General features: G+C 41.7%; 1 protein-coding gene across 1 annotated transcript; it reads right to left on the bottom strand.

Annotated features, from left to right (window-relative positions):
* Positions 1–8,902: 8,902 nt before the first annotated feature.
* LOC124275406 (collagen alpha-1(XXI) chain-like) lies at positions 8,903–16,285 on the bottom strand (the record flags this gene model as incomplete). The annotated part of the gene is made up of 3 exons (XM_046710978.1): positions 16,213–16,285; positions 11,490–12,050; positions 8,903–9,396 (listed from the first exon to the last, which is right to left on the bottom strand). Coding segments are annotated over exons 1-3 (1,128 nt in total), but the record flags the coding sequence as incomplete, so codon positions are not given.
* Positions 16,286–20,513: the final 4,228 nt, after the last annotated feature.

Genomic DNA, 20,513 nt, shown 5'->3' with positions numbered 1-20,513 from the left:
TTACAAAAGTGAGTTTATTGCTCTTTACCCTCGTGTTTAATGGTGTTGTGTTGCTGAGAAGGTTCTACGGATTGTCAGCCATGAATGGCTTGACTCCAGTAAGTCTGTGATATCTGTTTTGTTATGTTTATATTGTCTTATTCTTGGTTGTTATTTTATCATTAATATGTGTATTCCAAGAGTAGCCAGCAGCTGGGTGGTGGCGACTAGGAATGTGTCGTCATGGTGCTGCGTTACCATGGTTACGTGTCATTACAAGTCTACTATTAAGTGCTGGCAGACTGTAGAAGTTATTCACATTTTTATTCAACACTGATCAACATGTTTCATATAATGTGTATGACATTCTGTATATATTTCTATCCCATTCTTGATGTAGGGCATTGTAAACCAGATTGAAAATGGCATCACTGATTGACTAATCTAATGTTATGTGTTTGAATAATGCATGTTAAATGATCATTGGTTTATGAATGACATTAGTCAACAGAGTAATACATAATAAAATTTCTTCAATGGTATTTTAAAGGAATATCTTGTTCTCGTCAATAGGGTTGGCTAAAATGATTGATAACTGAAAATATCATTGAAAGAAAAAATATTAATTATTATCGATATGAAAATTATGCCATCGATAATATCATACATAAACTTTTGTGATAGAGTAAACATTTAGTTTACTCACGCAATACACAAAGTTAGGTTTTTATTCATGTGCTGCTTCTAAATTATGTGAGCAGATCAATGCTCTTGCTGTTGATCACTGGATTGTCAGGTCCAGACTCGATTATTTACAGACCGCCACCATATAGCTGGAATACTGCTGAATGCGGCATAAAACTAAACTCACTCGCTCTATCTACATTATGTTCATGATGCTGTTTTGTTAGTAATCCATGCATAAATACGTTGGCCACACACCAGTGATGTGAATTGTATTTATTTCTTTGAGATTTATATGGCATTTTTGCTCCAAGATACTTCTGCGATATTTATCGATAATTGATCAATACATTTAGTTAACGAATATCGATCTCACTGATATTCATCAATAGTCAGCCCTACCCGTCAGTCATCAATCAAAATCTGCACTCAGTGTCACCAGAATGAAAGTTGTTTAGGACTTATCTAATGTCTGCTTTCTGAAATTATTTGGTTTTATTTGGCTTCCACATTAAATCAGACATTGTGATTTCAGCAACAAATATTCCTTTGACGTACTCCATGTTGGGTGTGGCATGGCTCTTGCAAACAACAGAGTGTTCGAAACATCCATATCAGGATAATGGTGCAGCCTTTTTTATTGACATTTGGAACTTGACACTTAACCTCGTTTTTGAGATGGAGAAATTAGATATGCTGTCTCTTCTACTGAGACTTTTGAAGCCTGAACACATTGGCTGTAAAGTAACTAACATGACCAATGTAGGGGCTTACGAATCTTCATATTGAGAAGCATGGTAGTGTAAGAACTGTGACTTAATGCAGATTAGCTACATTTCAGTTTCACGCCGAAGACCCGGGTTCGAATCCCCACATGGGTACAATGTGTGAAGCCCATTTCTGGTGTCCCCTGCCGTGATGTTGCTGGAATATTGCTAAAAGCGGCGCAAAACCAAAAACTCAGTCAGTCAGTCAGTCCATTTCAGTTATTTGGTTTTAGAGCAGGCAACTGTCAACCGCAAATGATTAACTGTATGTTTTACCCCATTGCTTAAAACTATCCTGAATGACTTAGTTAGGTATGATATATTTATATGGCGGTATTTCTATGCTAGAAAAGGATCTCCCAAGTGGTCGTGATCCCTGAATTTATTTGTTCAGTACATGCTAACTTATGGAGAAACTTACACTGCAAAGCGGCTAGTGAGCATTATGTGGTATCATTAGGGAAACTTACGGCTGTGATTAGTTTCTGATTTTGGACTTAGTAATGAGGGTATATTCAGGTTTTTGTTTGACACAAGATACATTTGTAGAAACATATTTGTTACTTCGGACCAAAGACACATCCACCCATTAGAGTTGTAGATTTAGGTTTTATATGGTAGTATGTTATAATATAGCATGACAGGACCTGTTGCCAAAGATTGAGCAGGATCCTAATTGTAGTTAACTTATCTTAGCATTCCTTGTCTAGGTTTGTCCAGGACAAATGTACTCATAGGAGAAGTAGCCAACTTGTAGAAGTCTGTAGATAGATGTGTTCTGTCATTCCAATATTTCCTATCCTTGAGAATTCATGTCAAGTTCACTCACAGTATTTGGTAGTTTTCTGTCTTGTCAAGACTGTAAGAATAGTCAACTAATTAATTACCTCCCTTTATTTTAGATTTTCATGGTTACCTCCCTTTATTTCAGCTTTCATAAATTATCTGCCATTAGAGGTTTGAAACTGAGTCTTTTTCTCCAGCTGTTTGGAATCTTTCAGGAATAGAAGCATTGACTTTGATATTTTTTATGACTATACCTTTGTTTTTTTAACATTACCAGTATTATTACAAGTATTCAGTATTAATTGTCAAGCACTACAATGGTGGGGTAAGCTGCACTGCCCATTGACATTGTGTTAATTATTTCTAGCCCACACGTAGGGATAATTGCACGCTAATTGCTATTATGCACTTTGCTGTAATAGTTTAATGACTTTTTCATGGCCTTGTGATATTATATGGGGTTTTATGACATCCTCTACTCAGACCAGATCAAACTGGAGCCCTTAATTTGCTTATGCAAGATCAAAGTTTGTATATCCGCCCTTGGGTTAGTTAGTTCCAATATATTTTGCTGTAGTACATGAACTATGGACAGACATGTTGATATGGGTAGGTCTGCCTTGTATTCTAATGCTGTCTTATGGACTTGTATATTTGTGGAAATTCTCACGTTACATGTGATAGGACTTCAGGCTTTCCTGCATTTGAAACTGTCTGTGAGTATAGGCATTAAACTTATATTTTAGTCCAAGAAATAGTTCTCTTTTTAAAATATGTTCATCTACAAAACAAAAATGCCAGAATCCAAATTGAGCCTGAGCAATGCTTGATGTTAAAGCTTGAAGTGATGCTGGTCATGAACCCCCGAGCTCTGATAAGATCATGACATTCCTAAACGCAGAATCAGATCACATGATCACAAGTTCCGGGAGCGTCTAAGGGAAGCAACTCTTCCCAGCGAATTGCGGCACCTTAGATCTCTGGGCCACTTGTTCCCTCTGTAATTAGAACAATATGTAAGTACGGATTTGTGATGTGCGGTATTCAGGCTGTGTGTATGTATAGGTACCAGTGCTGAATTGGAAAAGAAATGAACACTGTAAAATAACTGAATAAACAGTACTTCTATAATATCCAACTTGTTCCGTCTCTTTTGCTTCTAAAGGATCAAGGGTGGAGGGCTAGCCAAACGGGTAACGTGTTCGCTCGTCATATCGAAGACCCGGGTTCAATTTCCCACAGGTACAATGTGTGAAGTTCATTTCTGCTGTCTCGAGCTTGATATGGCTGGAATATTGCTAAAAGCCGCGTAAAACCCAACTCACTCTCTCTTAAGAATCAAGACCCAATCGTGTTTCAACCAAACGATTCCCATGTTAATAATTTGGCCAAGAGCAAAGCAGGGCAAGTTGGTTCCCTTGCTGTTAAAGTATTTGCTTATCATTTGGAAGTCCCGGGTTGCTTTAGACACACGGTACCAATGGTGTCCCTCATTGTGATATGCTGGAAATATTCTGAGGCAGATGTTTTACCCTTTGAAAGCACATGTGCTTGTGTATTTTAAAGATACTGATCATTGATTCAGTGCGTATGTCAAGCATCAGTTTGGGCAGATAACACAAGAAAGTGAAGCTTTCTTAATTTTCACGTATCTCGAAGTTCCATGTATACTGGGGCGGTCGGGTAGCTTAGTGGTTAAAGCGTTCGCTCGTCACTCCGAAGACCCGGGTTCGTTTCCCCACATGGGTGCAATATGTGAAGCCCATTTCTGATGTCCCCCGCCGTGATATTGCAGGGATATTGCTAAAAGCGGCGTAAAACCAACTCAGTCGATTTCCCATGTACAGTGGACTGCTTCGCCACCCTTACCAATAGGGTGGTGGCAAAACGAGGAGACCCCGTGAGGACCGAGGTATGTTTTGTCAAGCATAGGCAGAATGGGCTGAGAAAAGGGGTCAATTTATTTGGTTAGATCAATAATATATGAGTCAGTGGTGTCAACTTGAATTGTCACTGTCAGCAATAAATAACGTTGCACTGGAGTCGAAAATGAGGAAGCGCCAGTCTACAATGGAGGACTTTTTCATGAAAGTGTGAATATGATTGTGATAGTAGTACACGTATGTATATTGTACTGAAGATAATATAGCCAATGATATACATGTACATGTAAATACAGAATTTGCTTTTTCCCCTTTTATTTACCACGAAAATAGTTATTAAGCATTAATTTCATGATATAAGCCAATTACAATGTATGGTACTGTTTGAAAAGGATTCAAGCAAGGAGGCATTGAATTATCCGACACTCTGTATAATCCGACATTTGTTCCCGGTCCCAGTGAGTGTCGGATCATACAGAGTCCACTGTACGCACATACACAGGTGTGCATGCATGTCGCTATTGTTTCTCCAAAGGATCACAAATATTGAGTCACACTGTGATGCACAGAAGAACCTTAGACCTGGGTCCCGTTCCTCAAAGCGATCGTCGTCATGCCGATGACCCGGGTTCGAATCCCCACACGGGCACAATGTGTGAAGCCCATATCTGGTGTCCCCCGCCGTGATGTTGCTGGAATATTGCTAAAAGCGGCGTAAAACCAAACTCAGTCAGTCAGTCAAAGCGATCGTGACTCCCATACTTTAACATAGACCTACGACTGTTGTAGCGCTACGATCGCTTTGAGGAACGGGGGATTTCACGCAATGCCTAAAAGGGTCCGTGATTTCGTGAAATCACTGTGACCCCCATGGATTTCATTTATTCCCTAAAGTTTCAAGGGAGTTAATGAAATTACTGATTTTCATGATGTTCCATTACACACATTCCTTGTTAGGATGGATATCAGTGAATGCGTGGAAATAATGTGTCACCCAAATGTGCCAGTCTTCTCACTATCATCTTCATCAGATTGGTAAACTAAGACGATATCTTTCAGATGAAACCGCCAAAACTCTCACTCAAGCAACAGTCATATCTCGCCTTGACTATGCCAATTCACTTTTGTTTGGGATAACAGCTTCCCTGGTTCATCGACTCCAGGTTATACAAAACACAGCCGCCAGGATAATAACTCGTTGTCCTCGAAGAGACCACATCACCCCCAGGTTAAGAGAACTGCATTGGCTACCCGTTGCCAGACGCATAAAATTCAAGGTGCTTACCATTATCTACAAGTGCCTGAAGACCAACACTGCTCCATCTTACTTGTCATCTCTTCTAAACAACCATAGACCAACAAGAACCCTTAGATCACAAGATAAAGATCTGCTTATCACCAGACCATCCAGGACCAAATACGGGGACCGCTGCTTTGAATGTGCAGCTCCCATGCTATGGAACAACCTCCCTATGTCGCTAAAATCCGCCCCAAGTCTACAAACTTTTCGAAAACATTTAAAGACACATCTATTTGAAATGAAATAGACTGAACTGCACACGCGCCTGTTAGCAGCCTAGCTGGAACTCGGCGCTATAGAAGTAGATTATTATTATTATTATTATTGTGTAGCTTTACACTTTACTGCTGAGTTGCCGTTTCATCCCTCAGATCTTAGGAGTTGATCTATGTAACTGCAACTGCGGTCCAAACCAATGTAAATCGAGACGTTGTAAAGTTTTAAAGCAGAACTGAAGTTTAATAGCCGGTGTCATAACAGTCTAACTTGTCCCAACAAATGAAAGGTATCAGCATATGCACTGTACTCGCATTATTAATTTGGTGTTCTCTGTTTCACTAAAGGCTGGCAGTGGGTTCATGAAATTCCTGAGCCAACATTTCAGTAGTTTATAAAATCCCTTGACATTTTACATGAAATCCCTGGGGACTCTTTTAGGGATTACGTGAAATCGCTGGCATCGCACATTCCCTGTAACATATACTATCCCAAAAAAGAAACGCATAGGCGATATGTATTTTTAAAAATCTATTAATTAGCTATTGTGTTCAAACAATCGTCAAAATATGTAACGAAAGTGTTGATAACATGATTTACACAACTGCACAAGTAAAAAATCGATTTTACATGAAAATGTTGATTTTGATGAGATTTCTTACAAGGATTAAAGAGGCATCGCCACAAGGCAACAGAAATCACCTTCCAGGTGAAACTGTGCAGCAAAGAGCATGCACTGTCTGGCAATAAAAATCAAGATTACTTTTGGAAATTGGCATTCGTTTTGAAGGAGTTTCAAGGTCAAATCACCTTGCCACGTCTTGACTCTGCGACACGGAACATCGCTATTGAAAGAATACACGCTGGAGATTACCAATCTTCTGTTGCCAGGCGTCTGAATGTTAGTCTGAGCACGATATCACGACTTGCAGCTCGTTACAACCAAACAGGTATAACAAATGACCGTCCCCGTACAGGCAGACCTCGAGTCACCACTGCAACCCAAGATCGGTACATCCGGGTACTACATTTTACGTGATCGTACTGCCACGGGTGAGAACACAGCAGCCAGGGTGCCTGAACTTCGGAGGATATCCGGGCAAACTGTACGGAACAGGTTGAAATAGATTGGTCTGAGAGCCAGGAGACCCGACGTCGGGACCGTGCTACGCCGTCACCATCGCGCTCAACGTCTCGGTTATCTAACAATATCCACTTGGTTGTATAGACATTACCTTCTTCTAAACTGGTGTAAACATTCATGTACTAAAACCTATTTGTGGACGAGTTACACATGTTTGAGAATAGAACATTTTCGCAACAGAATTCTGGCCTATGCGTTTCTTTTTGGGGATAGTATATAAACATTGCTATTTCAATCACAGGAACAAATTTACATTTTCTACATGGTTCAGCCATTTAAATCATTTTATATTGTTTTAAGTTTGTCTCTGTTTTCTGTGGAAATTGAAACGTCCGCATGTTTGTGAGTATTATAGTCCAAGTTAATTGATTCAAGGGTTCCTGTTGGTTTCCCTGGAGATTTAGAGGATGTGAAACGTGTGATGCCCATTTCCTTTGTGCCCAGTCGTGATATTGCCAGACTACTCCTAGAAGGTGCGTAATACCATACTCTCTCAGTATAACGGTAACACATGGTGATATGCCATTGGTTACAGCCGTGTTGAGTCTAACGTATTCACTTAGTGTGACGTCATTGCATTAGACCAAGAGAAGATTCACATTATTATGTCACATTATATTTTATGGTACGATTTCTTTACGAAGATGGCAGAAAAGCAGCTGCTGACTTCAGTAATTCAACAAAAGCCTTGTAATGCAAATATTTATTTCGCTGCACATTTATACCTTTCAACGGTATTACAGAGAATGGTTGTAGTCGAAAACCGTTTGTTGTATCCAGTTTTATGCAACCGATGGGCGTACCTGGCCGAACTGATGAAGAACTGAAAGGCACCAATAACACGTGATCAAGTGCCGGCAGAAATGAGCAATAAAGGATGTCAATTTTATATATAAATAAAATTCAAAAAACACCCCAAAACAAGTAAAAGATTAAACATATAGATATGAATGCACTTTTAAGAACCAATGGGCTAAACCAAACGTTACTTGAAGGCTCAGCCTGTATAAATTTCCCTGAGTTACCAGGTCTCCTGTATAAATCTCAGTGAGGAATGAGGTCTTTTGTATAAATCTCCCAGAGTTACGAGGTCTCCTGTATACATCTCCCCGACTTACGAGGTGTTCTGTATAAATCTCCCTCGGTAACGAGGTCTCCTGTATAAATCTCCCCGAGTTACGAGGTCTCCTGTATACATCTTCCCGACTTACGAGGTGTTCTGTATAAATCTCCCTCAGTAACGAGGTCTCCTGTATAAATCTCCCCGAGTTACGAGGTCTCCTGTATAATCTCCCTGTGTAACGAGGTCTCCTGTATAAGTATCCCCGACTTACGAGGTCTCCTGTATAAATCTTCCCGAGTTACAAGGTCTCCTGTATAAATCTCCCTGTGTAACGAGGTCTCCTGTATACATCTCCCTCAGTAACGAGGTCTCCTGTATAAATCTCCCCGACTTACAAGGTCTCCTGTATAAATCTTCCCGACTTACAAGGTCTCCTGTATAAATCTCCCTCAGTAACGAGGTCTCCTGTATAAATCTCCCTGTGTAACGAGGTCTCCTGTATAAATCTTCCCGAGTTACGAGGTCTCCTGTATAAATCTCCCTCAGTAACGAGGTCTCCTGTATAAATCTTCCCGAGTTACAAGGTCTCCTGTATAAATCTCCCTGTGTTACGAGGTCTCCTGTATAAATCTCCCCGACTTACGAGGTCTCCTGTATAAATCTCCCTGTGTAACGAGGTCTCCTGTATAAATCTCCCTGTGTAACGAGGTCTCCTGTATAAATCTCCCCGAGTTACGAGGTCTCCTGTATAAAGATCCTGACCAATAACCTGAATGTGGTCTGTCCCATAGTCCCTGAACCATATTATTTTCCCTACAGCCTAGCCCTCTATGCAATGCTAAACCCCTAAATCAAGCAAGTCTAGATTTACCCAGGTTCTGAATCTCTGGTCTCCCTGGGGCTCCTTTTCAATTTAAACGGGTTTATTTGTTACTATTGCTATTAAAAATATATTCGTTAGTCTATATTACCTCGTACATGTTTTGAGCAATCATTGAAGGACATACCTATTCTACACGTCCTGATGTCCAGTTCATTATGGATTGTTTCCAGAGCTTTGTAGTCCGTCACAGTGAACACCTGTTCTTTCCGTCCAGCGATGTTCAGCAGCTCTTCTCCTGAGAGGCTTAAACCGACACCGATGGCGAACATGTTGATACCGTCTTTTCGAGCCTTAGCCGCTTCTTTCTGAGTCTTCTCCTTGTCCTGAGACTGCCCGTCGGTCATCACGATGGCGATGTGAGCCGCATAGGCGCGTTGTTTGGGCAGCATCTGCCTGTCTCGCATGTACTCAATGCCGAGACCTGTGTCGGTGTGGGTGCCACCGGTGTAGCGTATGCCGGCGATGGCTTTCACGAGGCTCACTTCATCTCTGTAGTCATCGAAGTCGAAAGCCGTGTTGTTGTAGGTGCCTAGGCCGTAGGTGATGACGGAAAATCTGGCTCGGTGAGGGTTGATTTCGAAGCTCCTGACAAAGTTCTCGAGGAAGTCTAACCCGATGGTGAAGTTGGTGGGGCCGATGCTGGAGGAGGCGTCGATGACAAGGCTGACGTCGATGGGGCTGTCACGACACACTGAAAATATACGCGTATCAATAATAGTGCAGTTAAGCATCGTTATATCGAAGTTGAAGGGTCCTACGTAGATACTTCGAGTTATCCGAGTTCGACACAACCAAAACATGACGAATGAAGAAATCATACCAAGAGTCCTTTACTTGGAGACTTTTACTTCAAAACGTATATTTCGAGACAGCCATAAGTTCGATACATCAACATTCGACACAACAGTGCTTGAATACATGAGGTAAAGAGAGCAAGTGATATGATTACGACCTGTCAGCTACGAGCGGGAGGAACCTAAGGAATGCAAGTATAATATGTTTTACAGGGGCGGTGGGGTAGTCAAATGGTACGTATGCTCGTCACGTTGAAGACCTGGGTTCGATTTCCCACATGGGTACAATGTATCAAGCCCATTTTAGGATGATATTGCTGGAATATTGCTATATGTGGGTAAAACTAAACTCACTCATTAATATATTTACCACTTTTTTTCAATTATGGCACTAACAAACCCAGAAATGTAATACTGACGAGCCGGGATTCAAACCCGCGGCCAGCAGGTTTACCACATGTCTAAGGGACACAACTCTGTACAGCTAATTGCGGCGCCTTGGTCGACTTGGCCACCTGTGACCCATATTCCAGACAATGTACCAAAATACCGAGTCTATAAGTTATTATATAATTTCAAATACCGTGGAAGTATTCATGTGCTCTGAGTTACAAATACGCACATATTTTACTGTCCTAGTTGCACAGATCGATGCTAATGCTGTTGATCACTGGATTGTCTGGTCCAGACTCGATTATTTACAGATCGCCGCCATATAGCTGGAATATTGCTGAGTGCGGCGTAAAACTAAACTCTCTCACCCACTCACTCACAAATTTTACTGAGTTCATTCAGAGTTGGGTTCCCATTCTCTCCTGAAGTAAACATTCAGGACAAACTCAAATATTCCTCTTTAGGGCCTATGGTACTTACCAACTCTTGAAATAGGTTCCTCTGAAATAATTGGAAGATTGGACGTTAGATCAGCTCTGTGAGAAATCATTTCGCATTAACTTCATATCCGATAGCCTTTACTCATAAGACTGCTTCCAAAACTTTACACACCTCAATATTAATAAATTGTTCTATATTCAGTCTTTAGTTGCTGTACGTTAACAATGAAGTCGTTGTTGTTTTAAGAATACTTTAATAAATTAACGTAATATCAAATTTCTCGGCACCGATGTATTCTAAATGCACTAACTTACAAACCCCCATTGTTTTTACTTATCCTTAAGAAAGGATACATTTGAAAACTGGATTTGAGAAACAAAATTGCAAACGTGCTCATAACATGTTCTGAAAACAATACTGCAGGCTGTATGTTCAAATCAAGGCTATGATATCCATATTAACTACATCACCATCTAATAGCAATGTCGTGCCCGTTCCAGTTTATCCACCAGGTTTGTATATTTTCTCTTTCTACGAAAGCTTAATTTATTTTTTTTCTTGTCTACAGATAATTTTCTGCAGTTTCTTCATGGCGGGCATTCGTCACCATTCGTGTTATTCCGAAACAAGCTGAATGGTTACGGAAAGGGGCGAGTGTTGACGAAGGCATGACAGGATGCATTCGTAACTACTCGTGTCATTCCGGCAAGCCGGATGGCGTCTCGTACCCCTCTCGTGGCGATGTTTACGACTGGGCCCTGTCTAAGCGCAAACGGGCATGGAGATGAAATAAGTCTAGTACTATTGCCAAGGAAAGATAACTCTGAATTTCCAAACATGCCTCCAAGAATATCCTATATCCCGTGGGCAAAACAGCAATACAGTCATTCCCTTTGTAAATATGTTTCAGTGTATAAAGTTTCTGATCTTTTAGCTCAAAGTTTATGTTTAAATTGTGCTTTGCATAGTTTAGCGAAGTTTCAAACTTCAACGGTGCCGCCATTTTCATGCTTCGAAATGCGTTTTACTAGGCGCGATTTGATTGGTTTGCCACGGTTCTTGGCAATAATGGCGTACGATAGGGGTACGAGTCTTCTTGTAGGTCACGGAGAGGCGAGTAGTTACGAATGGACAGGATGGGGATGGATTTACCTACCTCCACATGACTGAAAAGCGAGCCTTGATCTGATGGTGCCCAGAAGGTTGTAACCAGTGACAGTAAACACGTGGTCATCAACGCCGGCGATGTTCCTCAGTTCTTCCTCTGACACACTACGGCCGATGCCAACAGCAAACATCTCCACGCCGGCCTCTCGGGTGATCCGGGCTTGTTTCTCCGTCACTTCCGGTCTCTGGGATTTGCCGTCGGTCAACACAATACACACAGTCTTAACCCCTTCGCGGGCGTGAGGGAGAAATCTGTCTCTCATGAACTGGATGCCAGCCCCGGTCTCCGTGGCTTGCCCACCCTTAAAGGGGATAATCGATATTGCCTTTTTCAAGGACCTCTTATCGGTGTAGCTGTTGAAACCAAAGGCGTCCTCTTCGTACACGCGGTCGCCAAACGTCACTACGGAGGCCCTCACGGCCAGGGGGCCCACTTCGAAAATATCTATAAAGTCCTCCACGAACCACATCCCTAGTGTAAAGTCCTCCGGCGATATACTGAATGAAGAGTCGATTACAAAGGCCAAGTCCAGTGGTTTCTGTTTGCAAGCTGAAATATTACGTCAAGGTGCCATAGGTATACACCACAACAACAAGCAACAACAACAACAACAAAAGAAAATGCCTAAGTTAAACCAAAATACAACAGCTAAAACGATCCCCCCCCCAGGGTAAATTTAAGCATAGAATTTGCATAAAGTTAGAGCCAAAAAGGACTGCAGCCAAACACCGTTGTAGAGAACCTTGATGTGTCGACATTATGCTTGTCTCGAAGTAAAAGGTCGGTTCCCGGGAGTTCCTTATGTAGCCGTTATTTTTGCGGTTGATAACTTGAAGACTCTCGATATAAGTGTGTTTGATTCTATTTCTACATATTTGTTTTTGTCTAACGCCGCACTAAGGAATATATGATACAACTGTGAATAACAGTGCATGGACTAGATATTCCCGTGGTTCATAGTATAAGCAACACTCCACGCTCTTGGGAAACGTTTCCAAGAGTCGCCTCTCACTATCAGCAGAGGCTGGTAATACTCATTCTAACCCGAATATTGGAGATTATACGGGGTGTCTTGATAAAGAATAAAGCTTTTATTTTACTTTTCTAACAATTAGAATGTAACAACATGCCAAATTATGTCTCACTTTTTGGTTTTGCGTGTTTTTTCAGTGAACTGTGTGTCATGAACGTTGAATGGCGTCAATAGCTCGAAGTGAAATTTCGTTCAGTATCCACTACGTCAATGATTCGCTGCCTTGAGCGATAATATATACAACGTATATATTAGAAATTAATGATGTCAGTTAACTTGTAAATGTATGTAAACAATTGCCGTGATTGCGTTGAGTCGCCTGCGACGATACGCTTATCGGCCATCTTGTTTACGTGATGCAATATACGGAATCACAGCGAGTAACAGCGGCCATCTGTTTTTCCGTATCGGATGTACACAATTTGGCATTACCAAAAAATAACTTTTTCGAACAAAATCGTTCATGACACATTTATATAGTTTTGATATGTTAAAACTTACAGGTTTCAGCAAAATTTGTTTTTATTGCAATTTGTTCTACCCCAATTGTCAGTATTACTGGACTAGAAATCACCAAAGGTTTTCAATCAGGACTAGTTAAGAACCGATTCTTAAAAAGAACAGAAGGCTTTTTAAGGTAGCGCGAAACAGGAACCTAGCAGACAACGTAGCATCGTTTAACTCCGCTTCGAACAGCAGATAAATGCACAGGCTTCCCGTGAAGATCCGGGTTAGAAATGATCTTCAGCAGCCCATGCTTGTCGTAAGAAGCCACTAAATAGATCGGGTGGTCAAGCTCGCTGACTTGGTTGACACACTGTCGTCGTATCCCAATCGCGTAGATTGATGCTCATGATGTTGATCACGGGAATGTCAGGTCCAGACTCGATCATTTACAGACCGCCGCCATATAGCTGGAATATTGCTGGGTGCGGCGTTAAACACCAAATAAATCAAACCAAACCAAGTTACACAACTTGAAGTGGGAGGATAGATCGAGGTCTTCCATCGGTTTCACTTCGGTGAATCCCGAGCGGTGGTGTAGTCTTGTGGTTCAAGTGTTCTCTCGTCCCGCCGAAGGCCCGGGTTCGATTCCCCACACGAGTACCATGTGTGAAGCCCATTTCTGGTGTCCCCCGCAGTGATATTGCTGGAATATTGTTAAAAAGCGGGGTAAACCCTATTAACTCACTCACTCACTCGGTGAAACCCACGAACAAAGGGCATGATGCTGACCAAGAACAAAGACAGGAATTTGGATTCGAACCCACCAAACGCTGCACCTACTTATGGTGTTAGTTTAAAGTTTTGCCGAACCTTAGATAACTCGATATATACTGAGTCAAAAAAGAAACTTCACAAAATGTAATTTGAAAAATAATGAATAATTTTGTTCTGATGATATATCTATGTATCCGAAATGGGATCCCTATCTTTCGACTCTAGAAAAACGTTAGCAAAACCCACTCAAACCCATCCATTCGTCGTGCAAATGACGTTAGTGCCAAATCAGGTTTTGCACGTGCAGTCGATCACGTGATCTTCGCATCGAAGTTTTCTTCATATGCACATGTTTGCATTGGCCTCAAGAATTAAAAACACTTTTAAACCACAGTTCTAACGGTACTTGAAATGCCACGATTGTCAAATGTGCAGCGTGAACGTGCCGTTGGTATGTTGCAAGCGGGAAGATCAGTTATTGACGTCTCAAGAACAATGGGATGCAGCCGTCGTACTGTGTATGACTTGCGAGGTCGTCTACAACAAACTGGCACCACTTCTGATCGCCCAAGGTCGGGTCGTCCACGTGTGACGTCACGAGCAGAAGACCGTCAAATCGTCCTACGTCACCTACGTGACAGATTTCTGCCGGCTACACGAACCAGGGCTGAGATGTTTAGAGGTCGACTGTCCTCACAGACCATTCGAAATCGGTTGCGGGCTGCCAATCTCCATTCTCGACGTCCATATCGTGGGCCAATATTGACGCCGTTTCATCAACGTCAACGTCTGCTGTGGGCCCAACGTCACCTCTGATGGACCCAGAGAGACTGGAATCGAGTCGTCTTTAGCGATGAATCCAGGTTTACCCTCAGATTCGCGGACGGCAGGCATAGAGTCTGGAGACGACGTCGTGAACAGTATGCCCAATGTTGGATACAGGAAGTCGACAGATTCGGGGGCGGAAGTTGCATGGTGTGGGGTGCTTTCTGTGGGAACAACCGTTCCCGACTTTTGGTCATCCGTGGAAACCTCACACCTGCTGCTTACCGCGACCAGGTGCTCACCCCTGAACTCGTTCCTTTCATGGCGGCTCATGGCCCAGGTCTACAGTTCCAGCATGATAATGCTCGGCCGCATACTGCGATGTTGACACGAAATTTCTTTCAAAACGCTGGAATCAACGTCATTGACTGGCCATCGAGGTCCCCTGACCTTAATCCAATAGAGCATGTTTGGGATGCACTTGGGAGAAGGCTTCGTGGTCTTAGGAACCAACCCCAGAATTTGCAGGAACTTGGCGCTGCCTTGCAAGAGCAAAGGCGCAGAATCCCCAACCACGTGTTCACAAGCATCAGGCAGTCGATGAGGAGACGGTGTTTGGCAGTGGTGAAAGCGCGGGGCGGCCATACACGATATTGAACTGAGACCTTTCGCATTGTTATTCTTGTGACTTGACATTCTGTATACCCATGATTTGGAACGGCGGTGTAGCCTAATGGAACTGATTATGGCACTGTCAGTGAATCGAGTACATCACACAGATCTCAGCAATTAAACAATAACACTTTAACCATCTTACAATCTCTTGTTCTTTTATAGTGCCCTGAAGTGAAGAAAGCATGTGAAGGGTTTTTTTTGACTCAGTATATCATGACAAATGTAGGGGCTTACGAATCTTCATATTGAGAAGCACGGTAGTGTAAGAACTGTGACTTAATGCAGATTAGCTCCATTTCAGTTATTTGGTTTTAGGGGGCGGTGGGGTAACCTAATCGTGTTGTTCTTTTATAGTGCCCTGAAGAAAGAATGTGAAGTTTCTTTTTTGACTCAGTATATAAACATCGTTCCACATAGTAGGTGCCATTTACATAGTTTTCACCTTCGACATATTTGACTGTATGTTTCCCTGAATATTCGTCGGTAGTTATCTCTTTTCGGTTGTGCTAGATAGTACTTACGGAGTATGCAAGTTCGCCAGAAAGGTGTTTGACTACATGTCCCTGATTAATCTTTACACAAATATTTAAACCATACATTACCATCTCTGCAGCTTCTGAAAAAGTGAAAATGAAAAGTGTAGTGCGAGGAATCAACGTCAAATCAATTGTTTGCATTTAACCAGCTTATTACCTAATCTACCGTGGCACATTCACAGCAAGATCTTAAAGGATCAACAACTTCCGGGTGATAAATAAGTCCCTCAATCATCATCATCATCATCATTCATCATCATCATCATCATCATCATCATCATCATCATCATCATCATCATCATCATCACCACCACCACCACCACCACCATCATCATCGTCGTCGTCGTCGTCGTCGTCCTCCTCGTCGTCGGCGTCGGCATCATCATTATCATCAACATCATTAATAATCATCACAGCAAGATCTTAAAGGATCAACAACTTCCGGGTGATAAATAAGTCCCTCAATCATCATCATCATCACCACCATCATCACCATCGTCGTCGTCGGCGGCGGCGGCATCATCATCATCATCATCAACATCATTAACAATCATCACAGCAAGATCTTAAAGGATCAACAACTTCCGGGTGATAAATAATTCCCTCCATCCTCCTCCTCCTCCTCCTCATCATCATCATCATTATTATTACCATCATCGTCGTCGTCGTCATCATCATCATCAACAATCATCACCATCATCACATCATCATGTCATCATCATCATCACATCATCATCATCACATCATCATCATCATTATCAACAATCATCATCACATCATCATCATCATTAACAATCATCATCACCATCATCATCATGAAGGTGTTAAGCATTGGAGAATTCGCGTCTGTATTACTAACGAATTCGATGTGCTCTTTAAAGCTAAAATTCAGTTTAAAGTTGCTTACCTAAGTGTATCCGTAATTGTCGGATGAGTATAGCAGCCGGCAATCTGGGGAAAAGAGAAGTAGAAAGCGAGTCCTTATAACAGTTAAGAGATGTTGGCGTTGAGCAAGGTTGTTATGTCACTCCTTATCAGTTAAGGGACAGAAACAAGGAAGGGTGTTGGTCTCTGATGTTTACCACTGTAGCGAAACTCACGAGGATGAATGTGGTGGCGACAGGTCTAGAAACACAATCTGAGATTCGAACCCGCAGAGGTTTGGCACTACCAAAGAACGCAAAGCTAGTTGGGGCTTCTCATACAACGTTGCCCCACTGCTCAAAGAGCAGTATGTGAGTTTGAATGACTCAGCTACATGCCATTAGCGTCAAGTATCCTGCGTTCCAGGCCCAGTTCGCATGAATGGGAGTTTACAGCACTTTAGGCAAAATTCCAGAAAAAATTAGTCGGAGACTCCACAAATTGATAATGTAACTGAGTGGTAGTCATGTTTCTGTCATAGCTTGTGTGAGTGAGTGAGTTGGGTTTTACGCTGATTTTAGCAATATTCCAGCCATGTCACGACAGGGGACACCAGAAATGGGCTTCACATATTATACCCAAGTGAGGAATCGAACCCGGGCCTTCGGCGTGACGAGTGAAGGCTTTAACCACAAGGCTACCCCACCGCCCCTGTCACACAACGTAAAGTTATATATCACGACATGTCAGGTATTTGTATTGTTTGAATAAAAGATGGTCGAGTCAACCACTTGGATGCCAATATATCACGATTCATAATATGAACGAATCCGGTATTCGAACCAAGAATAGCAGATTCTGAATGGCAAAGGGGCGCAAATGAACATGACGAATTGCCTTAGATTACTTGGAGAACGGTATTGTCCGTTTTGGACATACGTGAAGGAAAATTTGTTTTACGTCACGTTCAATAATATTGCGACATGAATGCGTATGGTTTTACGCTGCTTCCAGCAAAATTCCAGCAATATCACGGCGAGGGACACCAGAAATGGGCATCACGCATTGTACCCATCTGGAGAATCGAACCCAGGCCTTCAGCCTGACGAGCGGACACTTAAACCATTACGCTACTCCATCGCCCCTTTTTTGTGCGTGCATGTGTTTGCGTGCGTTCGCGTGCGCGTGTGTATGAGTAGTTGCTTGTATAAGTCTGGAGTACTGCCGATCATGCTGCAGGTTAAACAATTATTCAAAACGGGATATTGTTATGTTTGGAATAATCAAAACGCCCAATCAGAAAATTCTTTCATTATGTCACTGACCCAAAGAATGAAAGACACCTATCGACAAACATGGCTTGAATCAATCTCTCTATCCTCCAAGTGTCTGTATTATAAACATTGGAAATCTGAACTATGCCAAGAATATTATTTATCAAAAATCACTGTAAAGAAATTCCGTGTAGCTATCCCGTTTTCGCTGCTCATCGCGAGTTGTTTATTGAAACTGGCCGTTATATTAATATCCCTCGTAATCATAGAATTTGCAACGTTTTCATTTTCGTTTTATATGCCCCGTTTATGAAAACCTTAGAAAGACATATTTAACATCCTACTATTATACCCATCCAAATGAAATAAAACTGACTTTATTATTAAAATAAAATATTATTGAATTACAGAACCTGTCAATGTATATTTATTTTGCATTTATACATAGAAAATCTGGTTTAAATTTGTTTTCTGTAAATATTTGACATATGCCTTTCTGCTGCTCAGTTCTAAACACTGTGTATATAAATGTACTATAGGACTGTGGCCTTTTAAGTACCGAATAAAGATTGATTGAATTACACCCCCGTGAGACACAGAATACAGAGTCGGACATTTCCCAGTGCCAGCCAGGGTAACAACAAGTGGCTGATATAAGTAGAAAGGTACACTTACAAAGCTGAGAATGACGATGACGGATGCGCACTTGACGATGCCCATAGCTGCTGTCGATGTTGCGACGATTCTGCTGGTCAGTTGGTAAATGGGTTGAACATTTATACCCTGTGTGAATGTTAGATTACGTGGGATAATAACCCATAATGGCCGATCAAACAATATTTTACACTCAAAATCATGGGAGACCCGTGTTATTTGCAGAACAATTTCCATGAAAACGTTTAATTGTTGTACCGTACTCAGATGATAGGGAAGTCATAATTTGTCATTGGTCACAGATCTTAAAATGAACGTTTCAATTCAGCAACAAGTGCAGTGCATTATGTAATTAGTCAGTGTGTATTACACATCAAATAACGTTTGAGCCAGGGCGGATAAGAGAGAGGCATTATTGCACTCAAAGTAGACGAAAAACAAATCCAAAGAGTAGAATATACAAGCAATACCCAGCATGACCTAAACCATAGTTTTTAAATACTGCTTGACTCGTATTAAATGAGCCTGCGCAGACCACGCGTCTGTGACAAGTAGGCGGGGCAGGGAATCTAGACGAACATACTTGGTTGCTACAGGTAGATTGGCGATAAGCACGTGCGATACATGCTGACCGTGGCGTGAACTCAATACCGCTTCTGTTTAACACGTGTCTCGTAGAGCGATTTAGTTCAGCAAGACACCATCTCGACACGAGTCAATTTGTGAATGTTTGCAGATTTTAATTAATCTAACATTTCCAAGTTAGGGAAGAATGGTCAAATTGTTCATTCTCAGGCAAGGGAGTTAGCCTACAATGTTACTATTTATATGGAAAAGACGTGTGCAACCAAACTAGACGTTAAGTCAAAAAGTAGCCTTGCTACTAATCTTTCCAAGGCAACTTTAAAACGTATTAAAGCGGAAGGTGATGGGGTGCGAGTAGGCCTACTTTTAATCAGTCCAACCAAGTTGCGCAAATCCTAAACTTCCAAGCACAAACTTGATAACTTTGACCGGTGTGCAGTCCGTCATTTTGTGCAACCTTTATATGGAGTACAAAAGCAACTGCCTACTCTGGATATGATATATGATATGGCAAGAAGCCAATTGCATTACCAGGGTTCAAAGGAAAGTTTTCGAAAAATCTGAATGACAGTCAAATCGTAAGCTTTTAATGGAACGAAGAACGCATGCAATACTTACGTGCAATGAAAAAATGTCGAGATGAAAATCGAACAATCATCTTTATCGATGAAACATGGTTGCATGTAGACCACATTGTCCGCAGCTTGATGGTGAGGTTGTGATAAATGGGGACAGTCTCCGTCCGGTACCGGACCTCGGCTTATTGTTGTTCATGCAGGGTCTGAAAACGGTTTTGTACCAAATGCTTTACTTGTATTTGACTGAAAGCTCAAATCAGCAGATTATCATGACGAGATGAATTTTGATAATTTTTCCAAATGGCTGCCGGAAAAATTTATCCCACATATTCCACCCCATTCCGTCATTCTTATGGATAATGCGCCATACCACAGCAAGCAAGTGGACAGATGTCCAACAACGGCTAACAGAAAAGATGATATCAAAGCTTGGTTACAAAGGCACAATATTGCATTTGACGATAAAATGCTCCAAGCCGAACTGTTGTGTCTGGCAAAATCCAACAAATCGGGCCCTGTCTATAGAGTAGACACTATGTTGAAACAACATGGCCATGATGTACCATGGCTTCCTCCTTACCACGCAGAATTGAACCCAATTGAGATGATTTGGGCCATTTTAAAAACATATGTTGCGAAACAAAACTTCGCTAAGAGTTGCCATTAACGAGAGAATGTCTGCAATCGGTGCCAAGGAATGGTCCGTTAAAGATGGCTACTGGCAACGGGAAATTGCAGTAGAAAACGAAATTGACAGAATCGTGATCGAAGTAGGACTGGCAAGTGATTCAGACACCGAGACCGATTCTGAAAGTGACGACTAAGGC

Source organism: Haliotis rubra, unplaced genomic scaffold (genome assembly GCF_003918875.1).
Source record: "Haliotis rubra isolate DU_JTF1 unplaced genomic scaffold, ASM391887v1 Scf1047, whole genome shotgun sequence".
NCBI lineage: Eukaryota > Metazoa > Mollusca > Gastropoda > Lepetellida > Haliotidae > Haliotis > Haliotis rubra.
The sequence above is the reverse complement of the archived record's forward strand: the minus strand, read 5'-3'. Positions and strand labels throughout refer to the sequence as shown.